Source organism: Malaclemys terrapin, chromosome 7 (assembly GCF_027887155.1).
Source record: "Malaclemys terrapin pileata isolate rMalTer1 chromosome 7, rMalTer1.hap1, whole genome shotgun sequence".
Taxonomy (NCBI): domain Eukaryota; kingdom Metazoa; phylum Chordata; order Testudines; family Emydidae; genus Malaclemys; species Malaclemys terrapin.
Genome location: NC_071511.1, coordinates 5,442,550 through 5,459,293, shown reverse-complemented (window position 1 = coordinate 5,459,293; position 16,744 = coordinate 5,442,550). Strand labels below are relative to the sequence as shown.

At 41.0% G+C, this 16,744-nt stretch overlaps 1 protein-coding gene across 4 annotated transcripts in view; it reads right to left on the bottom strand.

Moving 5' to 3' along the window:
• ATXN7 (ataxin 7) overlaps positions 1-16,744 on the bottom strand; it is a 133,347-nt gene that overhangs the window by 50,983 nt on the left and 65,620 nt on the right. For 3 of the 4 annotated variants that reach the window (XM_054034446.1, XM_054034448.1, XM_054034447.1), the window contains one exon: positions 3,493-3,597. The exons of the other annotated variant lie outside the window; for it this stretch is intronic. In XM_054034446.1, the coding sequence (XP_053890421.1) occupies positions 3,493-3,597 (105 nt within the window). The remainder of the gene's footprint in view (positions 1-3,492; positions 3,598-16,744) is intronic. 4 annotated transcript variants of the gene reach the window in all.

Genomic DNA, 16,744 nt, shown 5'->3' with positions numbered 1-16,744 from the left:
AAATTTCTAGACAGTTGTATTAGAGAGACAAGGTGGGTGAAGTAGTATTTTTTTACTGGACTAACTTCTGTTGTCTCTCTCACCAGAAATTGGTCCAATAAAAGATATTACCTTGCCCACCTTGTCTCTCCAATATCCTGGGAGCGGCATGGCTACAACTACACCGCATAAGTAGATAATTTTATAACTTTCTTATTGTTCATAATAGTCCTGACAGACATTAACAATAACCTTGACGGCCTCATCACTGCCTTTTTAATTTATGTTAAAGTATCTAGTTCTAATTTACAGATTTAAATTAGAGGCTAATATTTCTTGTATTTGAAATCTTTTTGATACATGTTATTATGCATACAGTATACATACACAAGCGACAATAAAAAAGATAAAACCCCCAAAAATTTGCTCTTTTAAAATGAAAAAAAAAAAACAAAAAACCCCAACTGTGTTTTTCACAATTCTACTTCACAGCAAGCCCTTCTCTTTTAAAGTGAATGTAAAGCAAGATTCTGAATTAACATGCTTGGAAACAAATCAACTTTTTAGTCACAAAACAAGTTCTATGCTGTTAGTGGCAATGCAAGCTTCCACACATCACCCAACCAATATATTCACTCTTTAGGGGTGAGACAGCAATTCAGTTTCTAGGCCCACACAATTCTTGAACTGTGTGCGGAGCATGCCAACACAGTTGTCATGCTAACAACTATGACAATGGTTTCTATGATGTAGAAACTTTTCAGTGAAGAACCGGACAGAGATCGCCAACAGCTTGTCTATATTATGGGGGCTACAGCCCCACAGATATGCAGCTGTAACCACCACAGTGTAGGCCCCCTACACTGTACACAAGTACAAGGACAAATGCAAAGTACTCTACTTAGGATGGAACAATCAGTTGTACACATACAAAATGGGAAATGACTGCCTAGGAAAGCGATCTGGGGTCATAGTGGATCACACCCTAAATAGTGTAACACTGTTGCAAAAAAAGCAAACATCCTTCTGGGATGTATTAACAGGAGTGTTGTAAGCAAGACACAAGTAATAATTCTTCACTCTACTCCATGCTGATTAGGCCTCAACTGGAGTATTATGTCCAGTTCTGGGCACCATATTTCAGGAAGGATGTGGACAAATTGGAGAAAGTCCAGAGAAGAGCAACAAAATGATTAAAGGTCTAGAAAACATGACCTATCAGGGAAGATTGAAAACATTGCATTTGTTTAGTCTGAAGAAGAGAAGACTGAGGGGGGACATGATAATAGTTTTCAAGTACATAAAAGGTGTCACAAGGATGAGGGAGAAAAATTATTCTTAATCTCTCAGGATAGGAAAAGCAGCAATGGGCTTAAATTGCAGCAAGGGCGGTTAGGTTGGACATTAGGAAAATCTTCCTGCCAGGGTGGGTAAGCACTGGAATAAATTGTTTAGGGAGGTTGTGGAATCCCTGACATTGGAGACTTTTAAGAGCAGGTTAGACAAACACTTGTCAAGGATGGTCTAGATAACACTTAGTCCTTCCTTGAGTCCAGGGGGCTGGACTACAAGACCTATAAAAGGTCCCTTCCAGTTCTATGATTCTATCCTTCAGCGCAGAAAGGGTTTTAGGGATGTGTGCACATGGGCATGCATATTACTCCTGTGGGAATTCTGTGCAACTGCGGCACAGCAGAAACCCCTGCCCTCCCGCAGATTCCCTTTACTTCCTTGCGAGAAAATGGTTTCTGCGGGGAAGCAAAGAGAAGCTGCACCAGTACCCACTCACCCCTTCCCTGCAGCTCAGAGGTGTCTGTTCGAGCAGCTGGGGGGGAGGTAAATCACTGGGGGAGGGGGGATGCCCTGGCCATCCAAGGACATTAGTCCCAGCTGGAGCACGGAGCAGCCGGAGCTGGGTCAGATCAAGCCCCAGAAACTTCCCCTGGCTGCAGGAAACTGTGCCCCGGGGGTGGGGGTGGGGGAAGGCTTTCCAGGTCAAGATGCCTGGAGTTTGGGTGGACAGGGGGAGCAGATCCTTTGTACAGAGATTCCCCCTCCCACATAGAGCCCCCTCTGCATCAGGGGCCCCCTGCACCCCCACACTCAGCTCCCAAACCCCCACCCTGCATCATGAGCCCTCCACCCCGGACCCCTACCCTGTTGAGCCCCAACCAGCTGCACCCTGACCCTCCCCCGCCACCGAGCCCCACTCCACCAGCCTCCTCCCCACTGAGCCCTAACTACCTTCACCTGGACTCCCCCGCAGAGTCCCATTCCCCCTGTACCCAGAACCCCACCCGAAGCCCTTGTGCATCCAGATTCCCCCCTGCACCCAGACCCCACACCGAGCTGCCTGCACCCAGATTGTTGCCACACAGAACCCTGAAACTCAAGGGAATTTTTCACCAAAAAATTAAAAATAATTAAATTCTGCAAAGTTCTGCATAATTTAATTGTCAAAACAACACAGAAACAAAACAAAAATATAATCACACCATTTTCAATTATTTTGGTAATTTATTTCAAAATACTTTTCAGCAAATAATTGAAAATGGTGTGATCATATGGTGTTATTTTGACAAATAAAATATTCAGATTTTTGCAGATTTTTAAAACCTTGTTCGCAGAACATTAAATTTTTTGGTGCAGAATTCCCTCAAGAGTAGCATATGCGCACACACCTACACATCCTGTGTGTTTGGGAAGAAGGAAGTGGAGGTGAAGATATACTGGGGTTCTCACCATCTTTTGTATTAGCACGTTTAGAAAAAGTCTGCTAAATTTCTTTAGCCCTGCATATCCAAAAATGAATACCAAATGGTCCCAAACAAAATCCTCCAACCCTTTAAAATGGTCTACCACTCTGGAGAGGGGCAGAGGAAAGGGTCTGAAAAACTATCCACCCTTCACCCATTGAATATTTTATATGAAACTACTGAATACTTGAACTGTATAGCACTTTAGGTTTTCTTGGTGCTGTACAAATACTGTGTTGGTTGATGTTACCCACACACTTCTAGCATAGTTTATACACAAAAACTTCATATGACCATTAAAACAAACAACAATTGATACTTTTTCAAATAAATAAGTTTACTACTTTCAAGTGCACCATGTTTGCTCTATAGCAAAATCTGCAATTTTAGTTTTTAGCTCAACTGCAATTGTATGACATTTAAAAACATTTAAAAGTCTTCAGATATTAAGAAACATACATACACACACACACCCCATTTCAAAATGGGACAACGCTGATGTAGTACTTAAAGGGGGGGAACACTGAAATACTTTACTAATCTCAACAAGGACCATCCTTTTGCATTCATGAACGTTATTTTTTAAATAGTTAAAACATTTTGCAATGAACACAGGTTACCTTCTTATACTGTATTTACATTATAATACTGTGTGCACCATCAGCTTTAAAGATCACAAAGACGGATAATCAAAAATTGCCAGGCTTAATCCTGATTTAACCTCACCCTTAATTATTAAAAATGGTTAAGCACTTACCATAATGTGATTGAAATGCCTGTGGTTTTACGACCTGATTACAGTGGTTACACATCACCAAATAGAAATCATCATGAGCCGGGCAAAGACCAAATATTGGCATATCTAAAACAAAAAGACAAAGGGCATATCTCTCAGCTGCTTACAATGACTGAAAAACAACTGTGTTAGAGGACCATATGATGCTATCACTGAACTATCATTTATAGCTCATTTCAATACATTCGGAAAGTGAGAAAAAAAGAACATACAGTACAATAGTTAGGTTAGTGTTGAAATATTACAAACACCACATATTTTTCTTCAAAGCTAAGTATAAAAATCAAACTGACTGTTGCTTGTAGAGCTCTACCAGCAATCTGATGTAGGAGTGATTATTTCATGCCATCTTCAAAAGGACAACAGAAAATCATTATATTTTGATGACATAGTAAACGTAAGCTATTCAGAGAGTAGTTTAAGTTCTATCCCACTTTCTTTAAACAAACTCTAAAATGAAGGTTGTTTTCTACTTAAAATTTTGTAACCATTTTAAATGCACAGTCATTTACCAGGCAGTATAATGTGTCTAATGGTCTTATTTGTTTAACAGTGCATTATATTCCAGCCATCTGGTACCAGAGATCTGTGTAACAGGCATAAGAGGGAGAAAGAGATAAGAGTATGTCAGTGTGTATGTGTATTTCAATGATAAACACACATACTTTCAGTCTTTTCAATTAAAATTAGTTTCTGCAATGTTTATGAAAACCAGTTCCTTAAGAGTATTGCTTAATGTTTAAACACTTACCAGTAATTTCTGAATGCAGTGAATAAAGTATTACATTTAAAAATGAAACCTGTCAAGTATTACCCAATTATTCAGTTGTTCAAAAAATCAAACATATAACTAAGTAGATAAATGCAGTCTCCTAACAGTATGTGGCATAAAGCAATCAGTAACATTTTCAAAAAAAGATTATACATAATTTAAATGGTTAAATGTTGTTTTCTTACTTTAAAGAACACTAAAATAAATGTGTACATTTATATGCAAATATTAAAATATAAGTAAATGCAACATAATTATTAATTTGACATTGACAATAGTGTTACATATTTTAAACATTAACATGCGTCATGGATATTCACATATTTCATATATTTTACAGGACTAACACATTCTGGTCATTCAAGAAATCTGAATTATGCAAGAATTTAAAACTGATTTTATACCATGTAACCCTTTTCTGTGGGAATGAATATGGCCATGATCCTGCAAGATGATCTACATGGGCAGATCCCTGCACTCTTTCAGAAACTTAAACTCAATAGGGCTCTACACAGATCAGCTGCCAGAATTGGGGCCTACATTTGTAATAAGATATGATACTTTTAAATGCAAGCATATTTTCTTTAAAAAATAATTTTTTAACTTTTTAAAACATGTATCTGAATTTTAGATTAAAATGACATAAAACAAATTCCCCATGCAATGGCTGCTACTGAAATCCCTTGTATACACAGATGTGGATAAATCAAATATGGATTGAGTATGACTGCGATACATCACATCTATATTCATCTGTTTTATTTAATTTTCTCTCCAATGTTTATATTTTAAGTGCCTATCTAAACCATAGGTGCTTATACAGAAATGGAAATTACAGTAAAAGATATGTACTATTAATAATACACTTGTAATTTGATATATGATCAGGGTCAAGCATTTTATAATTTGTGCAAATACCAAGTCTAGCTTTTACATAAACAATTTAAGAGATGTCATTAGAGAAATATTTGGTAAAACATCAGATGATGACATTTTAAATTAATGCAAACTGGGCAAAGCACAAGCAAATATACCACACGTAATAAACCAGGGAATATAGACTAGATTAATAAACAGCTATTTTCCAATACCCGCCTTCCCTGATAAATATTACATTTCTTCATGAAAATAACTGTACAAACTGAAAAAAGCCATACGGTGAGATTCTGTGACGCGCCTCGGAGAGACAGCACTGAGCTCTCAGCCCAGGTGGAAGGGATTGGGGAGAACATGGGTTTAAGCCACCTTTGTGCCCTCCTGCTTCTGGGCTTCTCTTGGAGCTAAGTTCCAGAATGGTAGCCGTGTTAGTCGGTCTCAGCAAAAACAAGGAGTCCTTGTGGCACTTTAGAGACTAACAAATTTATTTGGGCATAAACTTTCGTGGGCTAAAACCCACTTCATCAAATGCATGGAGTGAAAAATACAGTAAGCAGTGTATATATACACAGCATATGAAAGATGGGAGTTGCCTTACCAAGTGGCGGGTCAGTGCTAACAAGGCCAATTCAATTAAGGTGGAAGTGGCCTATTCTCAACAGTTGACAGGAAGGGGTTAACACTATTAGCACTGACCCCCGCACTTGGTAAGGCAACTCCCATCTTTCATGTGCTGTATATACATACACAGCTTACTGTATTTTTCACTCCATGCATTTGATGAAGTGGGTTTTAGCCCACGAAAGCTTATGCCCAAATAAATTTGTTAGTCTCTAAGGTGCCACAAGGACTCCTCGTTGTTCTTGGAGATAAAGAGATTCCTGGGGTAAGATAGGCAGCTCACAGTAATGTCAGCCTCCTGGGACTGCCCTGTGGGTCGCAGTGATGGGTGATATGGCTTCCACCCCCACATTTCTTCCTACCCCCCCAGCATGCCCCACGTCAGGGCTTGTGATGGGGTCCTTAGAAAGCAGACTTACAGCTGTGCTCCACAGTGCCTAAGTAACATATGGGAGGGAACAAAGTGAGGTTGGATTACAATGTAGGCTTTACATCATTTAACACAGAACGCTAAAAAATTGTTGGCAATATGGGGGAAATATTGTCTATTGGTACTTATCTGGCAACATAGGAAGGACTTTTTGGCATTATTTTGAGACACCATCATTATATTTAAAGTACCCTTTTACAAATATGTAGGAAATATCGAGGTGTACTTTGAAACTACAGGTGAATTATTATCTGAATGTCTCAAGGTTCATCAGAAATTTTCACATAGACAAAAATGTATTCCTGTAAAAGTTTCAAATGACAGGGTAATTTTTGCATAACATGGGCATACCTTTCTCAGATTATTCCCGTGCCGAACATACGGAAGGAATATATACATAGAAGTAACATTTGGAATTAGTTTTATAAACAGGAGAACACAAAATCACAGGACAGATTTTCCGAAGTGCGCACATTAGACTCCTGGTCTACTACACAATCATCTATCTTAGGGTTTTATACTGCTGCCCATCACCATAATACCACAGTGCCTTCCAACAGCAAGGTCCCTAGTGAACTTCATGGAATATCTGGCTCTTCTCTGTTTTGGGGGCAAAACTGTTCTAAGAGTATGTTTATTTATTTTTTTGATGCTTGGTTTTTTTTTTTTTTTAAAGCTCTTTTGTGGAGTGGGGCGGGTGGAGGATGGTATCTGGGTAGACCAGTATTGTGAATGTTATTTTTGCTATAGCATCAAGACTTTTCTGAAGAAGGTTCTGCAGCATTTCCTAAAGACAGACTCTGGATTCACTTAATCAACTCTGGAAGTTTCTTCCATAGCTGGATCCCCTCAGCCAAAAATGCTTTGTTCCCAGCTCTCCTGAGCTTTCTCCTGATATTTGTGACAACACTGTCCCAGAAGAGCACAATTGTCTCAGTGGATCATCAACTGATTTTCAGTCTTTAATGTAGCTGGGGCCACTGATCCATGAACTGCTTTGAAGATTAGGACCAAGGCCTTAAACTGGCATCTATGGGACTTCAGCACAGGCCTAATGTGCTCACTGTGTATTAACACTAATAGAGACCCAATATTCAGTCTGAGTAACATTTATAGACTCATAGAAATGTAGTACTGGAAGGGAGACTCAAAAAGTCATCAAGTCCAGCCCCCTGCACTGAGACAGGACCAAATAAACCTAGATCATCCCTGACAGGTTCTTAAAAATAACCTATTCTTAATCTCCAATAATGGGGATTCCATAACCTTCCTTGGAAGCCTATTTCAGAACTTAACTACCTTTACAGTTAGAGAGAGCTCTTCCTAATATCTATGCTAAATCTCCCTTGTTGCAGATCAAGCCCGTTACTTCTTGTCCTACCTTCAGTGGACATGGAGAAAAATTGACACCCATCCTCTTTATAACAACCCATAACATATGTGCAGACTGTTATCAAGTCCCCCATCAGTCTTCTTTTCTCAAGACTAAACACGCCCACTGGTTTTAATCTTTCCTCATAGGTCAGGTTTTCTAAACCTTATTTTTGTTGCTCTTCTCTGGACTCTCTCCAATTTGTCCACGTTTCCTAAAGCGTGGCGCCCAGAACTAGATGCAGCACTCCAGCTGAGGCCTCACCAGTGCAGAGTAGAGCGGGACAATCGCCTCCTGTGTCTTACAACACAGCCCAGAATATCAGCCTTTTTTCAACTGCATCACATTGTTGACTCATATTCAATTTGTGATCCACTACAAACCCCAGATCCTTTTTCAGCAGCTGCTGTAGTCTGCAAATTTTAAGAGCATGTTCTTTACTCCATTATCCAAGTTACTCATGATAACCAATCCCAGGACTGGCCCCTGTGGGGCTCCTCTAGATATAAATGGTGCGCTGTGAAACTGGGAGAGTATAACGGCTCTTTGAGTACTGTCTTTCAACCAGTTGTGCATCCACTTTACAATAATTTCATCTAGATTGCATTTCCCTAGTTTGCTTATGTGAATATAATGGGAGATTGTGTCAAAAGCCTTATTAAAATCAAGATATGTCACATCTACTGCTTCCTCCCATCCGCTAGACCAGTAACCCAGTCAAAGAAGAAAAATATGCTGTATTTCAATTGTCCTTCATATTCTTAACATATTAGCTTCCCCAATATAGAATACTATTGACAGAACGCTCACTTCCCTGCAAGGTGACCAGATAACACCAAACACGGTGTTTGTACTTACTTTTGATCTCACACAAACACACACATACTTGCTGCACCTTCCTTCTGCTCCATCTGTTCACTCTTTTGGGAAAAAAAAAAGGGTACTGAAATATACCCACTCAGAGCAGAATTTCTAGCACTCAAAGAGCAGGGTTTGAGTGCATTTCAATGCTCTCATTGCTCACAAGAGCAGAGCAGGGATGTAGAGCAGAAGTACTGTGCTACATGAAATTAATACATCTGGTGCTCTGAGAATTAGGCCTGGCAGATTCTCTTTTACCACAAGTTTCAGAGTAACAGCCGTGTTAGTCTGTATCCGCAAAAAGAAGAACAGGAGTACTTGTGGCACCTTAGAGACTAACAAATTTATTAGAGCATAAGCTTTCGTGGACTACAGCCCACTTCTTCGGATGCATATAGAATGGAACATATAATGAGGAGATATATATACACACATACAGAGAGCATAAACAGGTGGGAGTTGTCTTACTAACTCTGAGAGGCCAATTAATTAAGAGAAAAAAAAAAAAAAAAAAAAACTTTTGAAGTGATAATCAAGCTAGCCGAGTACAGACAGTGTGATAAGAAGTGTGAGAGTACTTACAAGGGGAGATAGTCAACGTTTGTAATGGCTCAGCCATTCCCAGTCCTTATTCAAACCGGAGTTGATTGTGTCTAGTTTGCATATCAATTCTAGCTCTGCAGTCTCTCTTTGGAGTCTGTTTTTGAAGTTTTTCTGTTGTAATATAGCCACCCGCAGGTCTGTCATTGAATGACCAGACAGGTTAAAGTGTTCTCCCACTGGTTTTTGAGTATTTTGATTCCTGATGTCAGAGTTGTGTCCATTAATTCTTTTGCGTAGAGACTGTCCGGTTTGGCCAATGTACATGGCAGAGGGGCATTGCTGGCACATGATGGCATAGATCACATTGGTAGATGTGCAGGTGAACGAGCCCCTGATGGTATGGCTGATGTGATTAGGTCCTATGATGATGTCACTTGAATAGATATGTGGACAGAGTTGGCATCGGGGTTTGTTACAAGGATAGGTTCCTGGGTTAGTGGTTTTGTTCAGTGATGTGTGGTTGCTGGTGAGTATTTGCTTTAGGTTGGGGGGTTGTCTGTAAGCGAGGACAGGTCTGTCTCCCAAGATCTGTGAGAGTAAAGGATCATCTTTCAGGATAGGTTGTAGATCTCTGATGATGCGCTGGAGAGGTTTTAGTTGGGGGCTGAAGGTGACAGCTAGTGGTGTTCTGTTATTTTCTTTGTTGGGCCTGTCTTGTAGGAGGTGACTTCTGGGTACTCGTCTGGCTCTGTCAATCTGTTTTTTCACTTCAGCAGGTGGGTATTGTAGTTTTAAGAATGCTTGATAGAGATCTTGTAGGTGCTTGTCTCTATCCGAGGGATTGGAGCAAATGCGGTTATATCTTAGAGCTTGGCTGTAGACAATGGATCGTGTGGTGTGTCCTGGATGGAAGCTGGAGGCATGTAGGTAAGTGTAGCGGTCAGTAGGTTTCCGGTATAGGGTGGTATTGATGTGACCATCGCTTATTAGCACAGTAGTGTCCAGGAAATGGACCGCTTGTGTGGATTGATCTAGGCTGAGGTTGATGGTGGGATGGAAATTATTGAAATCATGGTGAAATTCCTCAAGGGCTTCTTTTCCATGGGTCCAGATGATGAAGATGTCATCCATGTAGCGCAAGTAGAGTAGGGGCGTTAGGGGACGAGAGCTAAGGAAGCGTTGTTCTAAGTCAGCCATAAAAATGTTGGCATATTGTGGGGCCATGCGGGTACCCATAGCAGTGCCGCTGACTTGAAGGTATATATTGTCCCCAAATGTGAAATAGTTGTGGGTGAGGACAAAATCACAAAGTTCAGCCACCAGGTTAGCTGTGACATTATCAGGGATACTGTTCCTGATAGCTTGTAGTCCATCTTTGTGTGGAATATTGGTGTAGAGGGCTTCTACGTCCATAGTGGCCAGGATGGTGTTTTCTGGAAGTCACCTCCTACAAGACAGAAGTCACCTCCTACAAGACAGGCCCAACAAAGAAAATAACAGAACACCACTAGCTGTCACCTTCAGCCCCCAACTAAAACCTCTCCAGCGCATCATCAGAGATCTACAACCTATCCTGAAAGATGATCCTTTACTCTCACAGATCTTGGGAGACAGACCTGTCCTCGCTTACAGACAACCCCCCAACCTAAAGCAAATACTCACCAGCAACCACACATCACTGAACAAAACCACTAACCCAGGAACCTATCCTTGTAACAAACCCCGATGCCAACTCTGTCCACATATCTATTCAAGTGACATCATCATAGGACCTAATCACATCAGCCATACCATCAGGGGCTCGTTCACCTGCACATCTACCAATGTGATCTATGCCATCATGTGCCAGCAATGCCCCTCTGCCATGTACATTGGCCAAACCGGACAGTCTCTACGCAAAAGAATTAATGGACACAAATCTGACATCAGGAATCAAAATACTCAAAAACCAGTGGGAGAACACTTTAACCTGTCTGGTCATTCAGTGACAGACCTGCGGGTGGCTATATTACAACAGAAAAACTTCAAAAACAGACTCCAAAGAGAGACTGCAGAGCTAGAATTGATATGCAAACTAGACACAATCAACTCCGGTTTGAATAAGGACTGGGAATGGCTGAGCCATTACAAACGTTGACTATCTCCCCTTGTAAGTACTCTCACACTTCTTATCACACTGTCTGTACTCGGCTAGCTTGATTATCACTTCAAAAGTTTTTTTTTTTTTTTTTCTCTTAATTAATTGGCCTCTCAGAGTTAGTAAGACAACTCCCACCTGTTTATGCTCTCTGTATGTGTGTATATATATCTCCTCATTATATGTTCCATTCTATATGCATCCGAAGAAGTGGGCTGTAGTCCACGAAAGCTTATGCTCTAATAAATTTGTTAGTCTCTAAGGTGCCACAAGTACTCCTGTTCTTCTTTTACCACAGCATGCTAAACACAAAATTCTGCATTAAAAACTATACAACAATCTATACATTTAGATTAACCTTACACCCAGAATTTTTAAGAAGTGTTGAAATATTCTGTAGCTCTAACACTAACAATTCTAATTTTGAAAATTCTAGGGAAACAGTTCCAAAGAACTGTATTAGAGTGATAAAGATAACCGATTCAGAGGGAACAATTTTAGTACAAAGTAAAACCAGCTGAACCTAACAAAAGGAATTCACTGTACACACCTAACACCACACAAAAGGCATTCACTGTACACACAAAACTCCAACCGACTTCAAGGGGAGGTACACACACAAGTCTTGCCTGCTCACACAAATCAGCTGAACTGCACTTTCACCTCAAATCATTACCACACAACTACTTAGATAATAGAGTATCTAATTTAGCTTTTAAGAGTCCTTTGGAATGTTAGTGTCACAAATCCAAGTGTTTCACCAGACTGTCTAGCACTTCACCTTCATTTCTATGAGGGTCAACAAAAGGTAATTTACTAATTGTGTATGGATGTAAAAATTGAAGAATAGGACTAATGCAAGCTATCCAAGGTGAAGGATGGGTGGAAAAAAGCATTGTAATGACGCTACTATCAAAATTATTCTTAAAATGTGTACAGTGAAATCCTTAGCATTATTATTTGTATTACAATATTGCCTAGAAGTCACAAACAAGATCGGGACCCCATTGTGCTAGGCACTGTACAAACATATGGCAAGAGGTAGTTCCTACCCTGAACATTTTATAGTCTGATTGACAAGACAGACAGAGTGGGAGAAAGGAAGTATTATCATCTTTTTACAAATGGGGAACTAAGGCCCAGAGAAATTAAGTGACTTGCTCAAGATTGCACAGGAAGGCTGTGGAAGGGCGAGGAATTGAACCCAAATTTCCTGAGTCCCAGTTAAGCGCCCACCTACTACTGGTATGTTAGAAAAATAATCTTCTTCCCCTATTTTGGCATAATTACTATGGTGTTGTTCAAGCTGAGCAACAAGCAGTTTTCAGTGAAACTATATCTTTAGTTCGGAAGAGGAATTTAACCTTTGGAATGGAGAAACAGTCATACTGTAGCATGTGTGTATTGTGCAACAAGTATCTTATAAATACTAGAGAACCTAGGTAATATTTTTAACAAAGACATTTCAATACCAAATATCTGCTGTGAGCTATGGGACATGAATCCTTCATATGGTTGGTTCCCCCCTTTTTCCTCATTTAGGAGTTACAAAATTTTGTAATTGATGCTATATAATATTATACTTTTATATTCATCCTGATTTGATGCCATGCACATTCAATCTGAATTTAAAAGTCTAATGCAGTTCATAGTATTTCAAGAGTGCCAGTTCCAATGTACCGTTACTTTGAGCTTAAAGATGACATTTGAAAATACTTAACAGTCAAGCTCATTCCTCTCGAGTGAGAGACTTGCCACTGTGATCTACACATTCATCTCAAGGCTGGGCTACTAGAACTTCCTTCATCTGGGGCTGTCGGTCTAGGCCAAACAAAAAATTTCAATGTAGGATTCCAACTGTCTTTTTTAAATAGACCTAGTATTTACATGAAGCCAATGGAGAAGCAGTATCTTTTGTAGAAGGTGGGAATCACAGTGGCTGCCCTAAATTAAAGCAGACTTCAGGTGCCTTTATATTATTATTGATGTACATCCCGTGAGCACCGCAACTCCCCACAGGCATTTCTCCTTTTCAATGTGAGCAACGTGGCTGCATTCCCTGCTGTTGCACATGTTCTTCATGAGTCAAACGTTTGCAGTGAATCTGAGAGCAGCTGTATTTGGCCTTCAAGCCACACTTCAGCCTTCTCTGGGGTGGGATTATTTTAATTCTAGTGCTGTGTTTTACTCTGAGTTTATAAAAAGTCCTGTCCACTAGCTTCCTAGTCCTGTATTCTTCATCCACTACTGAAAGAATTATCCATGTTATATGCTCAGAGATTTTCTTGACTGTACTTATTGCATTACTGCACATTTATTGCAGAAGCAAAATGCTTTATACTTGGCAAAAGCCTAGTGCAGAAAAATTTCTACTGAAGAGGAAAAAACATTGCTTTTGAAGGGGAAGTTTGAATTAACCCATTAAACCAAGCAGCAAGTACCCTGCAGTTCAGCAGGTTTGCTACAGCAAAGTGCTTTTGAGACTGAGCTACCATTTCTTGTTCTACATGAAGGATGTGTCATCATGTTTAGGTTAGGGTTACCATATTTAAAAAATAAAAAAAGAGGACACTCCACGGGGTGCTGGCCCCGCCCCTTTCCAACCCCCCGCCCCCGCCCCAACTCCACCCCTTCCCTGCCCCAATTCCACCCCTTCCCCAAAGTCCCCGTCCTAACTCTGCTCCCTCCCCTGAGCGCCCGCATTCCCCCTCCTCCTTCCCAGCCACGCGAAAAGGGCTGCATGAGCACTACCGGCTTCACGGTTTGCCGGGCAGCCCCTAGACCCTGCGCCCCCGGCCGGTGCTTCCCCAGCACAGCTGAAGCCCGGGAGGGGAAGCGCCCAGCCGGGGCCGCAGGGTCTGAAGGCTGCCCGGCAAACCGTGAAGCCGGTAGTGCTTGGGCTTCGGGCAGCCCCCGTGCCTCTGGACCCTGCGTCCCCAACCAGGCACTTCCCCTCTCGGGCTCCGGCGGCTGCTGTGCTCCCTGACTCCTGGGCTCTGCAAGCACCGAGCTGCCCGAGCGCTACCGGCTTCGGGCAGCCCCCATACCTCCGGACCCTGCGCCCCCGGAGCCCAGGAGGGGAAGTGCCCGGCCGGCGGTGCAGGGTCCGGAGGCATGTGGGCTGCCCGAAGCCGGTAGCGCTCGGGCAGCTCGGCGCTTACAGAGCCCAGGAGTCAGGGAGCACAGCAGCCCCCGGCGCCCGCTCTAAGGAAAGCCAGGGAGTATTTTTCCCGGACATGTTCGGCTTTTTGGAAATTCCCCCCGGACGGGGGTTTGATTACCAAAAAGCTGGACATGTCCAGGGAAAAAACGGACGTATGGTAACCCTAGTTTAGGTCATCTTGTGTTTTCTGCATATTTTTAGTATTTTCTTTTCAGCACCATTTCATTGGGGAAATTCATGTTCATAGACTTAAAAAGTAATAGCATCTGTGTATTCCTGCTCCATGACATATTATAGAAAAAACAAAAAGTTTTATATATTAATGCCCAGCTTTGGCATCATTCAGCAGCTGATTCCTATCTCAATTGCACTCCAAACTCTCCACAGATTCCCTCTTTATTTCAAAATTTAATCTGAGGTCCTGATACTAATCTTAAAGTCCCTTAACTAAGGGACCTACTAAGATAAATTTCTCATCCAAAACTGTGAAACTTTCAGGTAGCTTCAATGCTGGGTCCAAAATAGTGGAATAATTTAGTGGAAGAGATCAAAATGAGCCCTAAATCGGACTGTTTTCAGAGATCAATGCACAAAATTCCTCTTTTTTGCAGAAGTGTGCTCGCTGCAGTGTAAAAACAGAGATAGAAGTGAAAAGTGAAACAGAGGAAGAGAAAGAGAAAGCAAAAGGGCAGACAAAAGCAAGGGTGGGGAAAAACTACTTACTATTTCAGAGACTTGGTAAAAGGATACAAATCTGAAGACAGATTTAAGTAAAAGCATTTCCCATAAAAGTACTGCATTAATATTTCTAGCTCTAACCTTTCCAGAGATCCACCTTTCACCCTGTATGTATTTTCAGGTAAAAAGTAGCTTGCTAAGTCTTAATAAAAATGGCCAGGCCTGACTAATGTACTATTACAAATATGTTGGTGTTGGTTGCTATTTAATATAAAGTGGCAATGTGCATTCCACTGGCTGCTGTGAATAGCAAAATGTTTAAATTATCTAGAACACCTGATTCAGACAAAAAGGTGGAACAAAATGCCTTAAGTACAATATAAACCTGATATTACAGTTCGGACAGTTTTTATTCAGGTAGAGTTAACTTTAAGTATCTACTCACTGTAATGTAATATAACAGATCCAAACACAGGTGTAATACCATAAACTATTCAACACCTGTTTAAAATACATGTTACTAACTCTTGCAATTTTTAGCATGAGTCTTGCAGTACCTTGCTTCGGCTGCTGGAATCAACTTATCACAAAATCTCAGCTTCTGTTTAAAATAAAAAGGATGTTTGTAGAGCTCATGGCCATGGAGAAAAGAGTGAACCCTAAATGCTCAATACCAGAGGGCAAATAAAATGAACCCTCATTTATTTTTAAACTCTCCTGACTTGGGGTGGGGAGTCTGACTCCTGAGTTTTGAACACTTGAGGTTGGCCTTTTCAGTTTGGCATCGAGGTGCTAGATTTCAAATGGGAAGCATCTGTTTAAATGCAGTTCCACTTAAACTGGTTTCTACCACAGGATTTATAGCCAGCATCATCAACAAGGTAAAATTGTACTAGAATCATGTTTAAAAAAACCTCTAAATTCAACTGGACATGTTGCTGATATCAGTTGTCTGCATCACGCCATTTTCATGGTGCAGACAAGACTTGCTCTGTGTTGTACTGTGCTTGTAGAGCCAGTGGTACAACAAGGATAGTTCCCGACCACAGGTTCTGGCAACAATAATAAATAATAATGGCAACAAGTCATCCTAAATAAAGTCTTCCTTTGTTCTAAAGACAGGTATTCCCTATTTCTAAGCCCTGGTCTACACTGGGGGGGAGGGGGGTAATCGATCTAAGTTATGTACTTAGATTGACTTACCGTGGTGTCTTCACCGCGGTGAGTCGACTTGCTGCCACTCCCCCGTCGGCTCCGCTTGCGCCTCTTGCGGTGCTGGAGTATAGGAGTCGACGGGAGAGCTCTTGGGGGTTGATTTATCGCGTCTAGACTAGATGCGATAAAATCAATCCCCGCCGGATCAATCGCTGCCCGCTGATCCGGCGGGTAGAATAGACATACCCTAAGAGAGGCCATCTATATCTTTGAGCTGAAAACTAAAGGAGACCAGGTGCTGTCAAAGTTGGCATCACAAAAATCTTATCTTTTACACACACATTCAACTTTCTGTAATGGCCACACATGTTTTTTTAAGAAGTTTTACTGTCAAAACAATTTGCTTCAATACTATTTTTCAGAAACAGAGCCAACAGTTCAGCACTCGTGAGCATTCACATCTATCTATATATCAATATTAATGTAAAAAATCAAATTGATGTCACAGTTCTACTGTGTACTTTGGTAGTCAACAATGTAAAGAATTATATTTCTAATCTGATGCTCATTTTTAATTCGCAAAGCATATCTGTCTAACCTTTGAT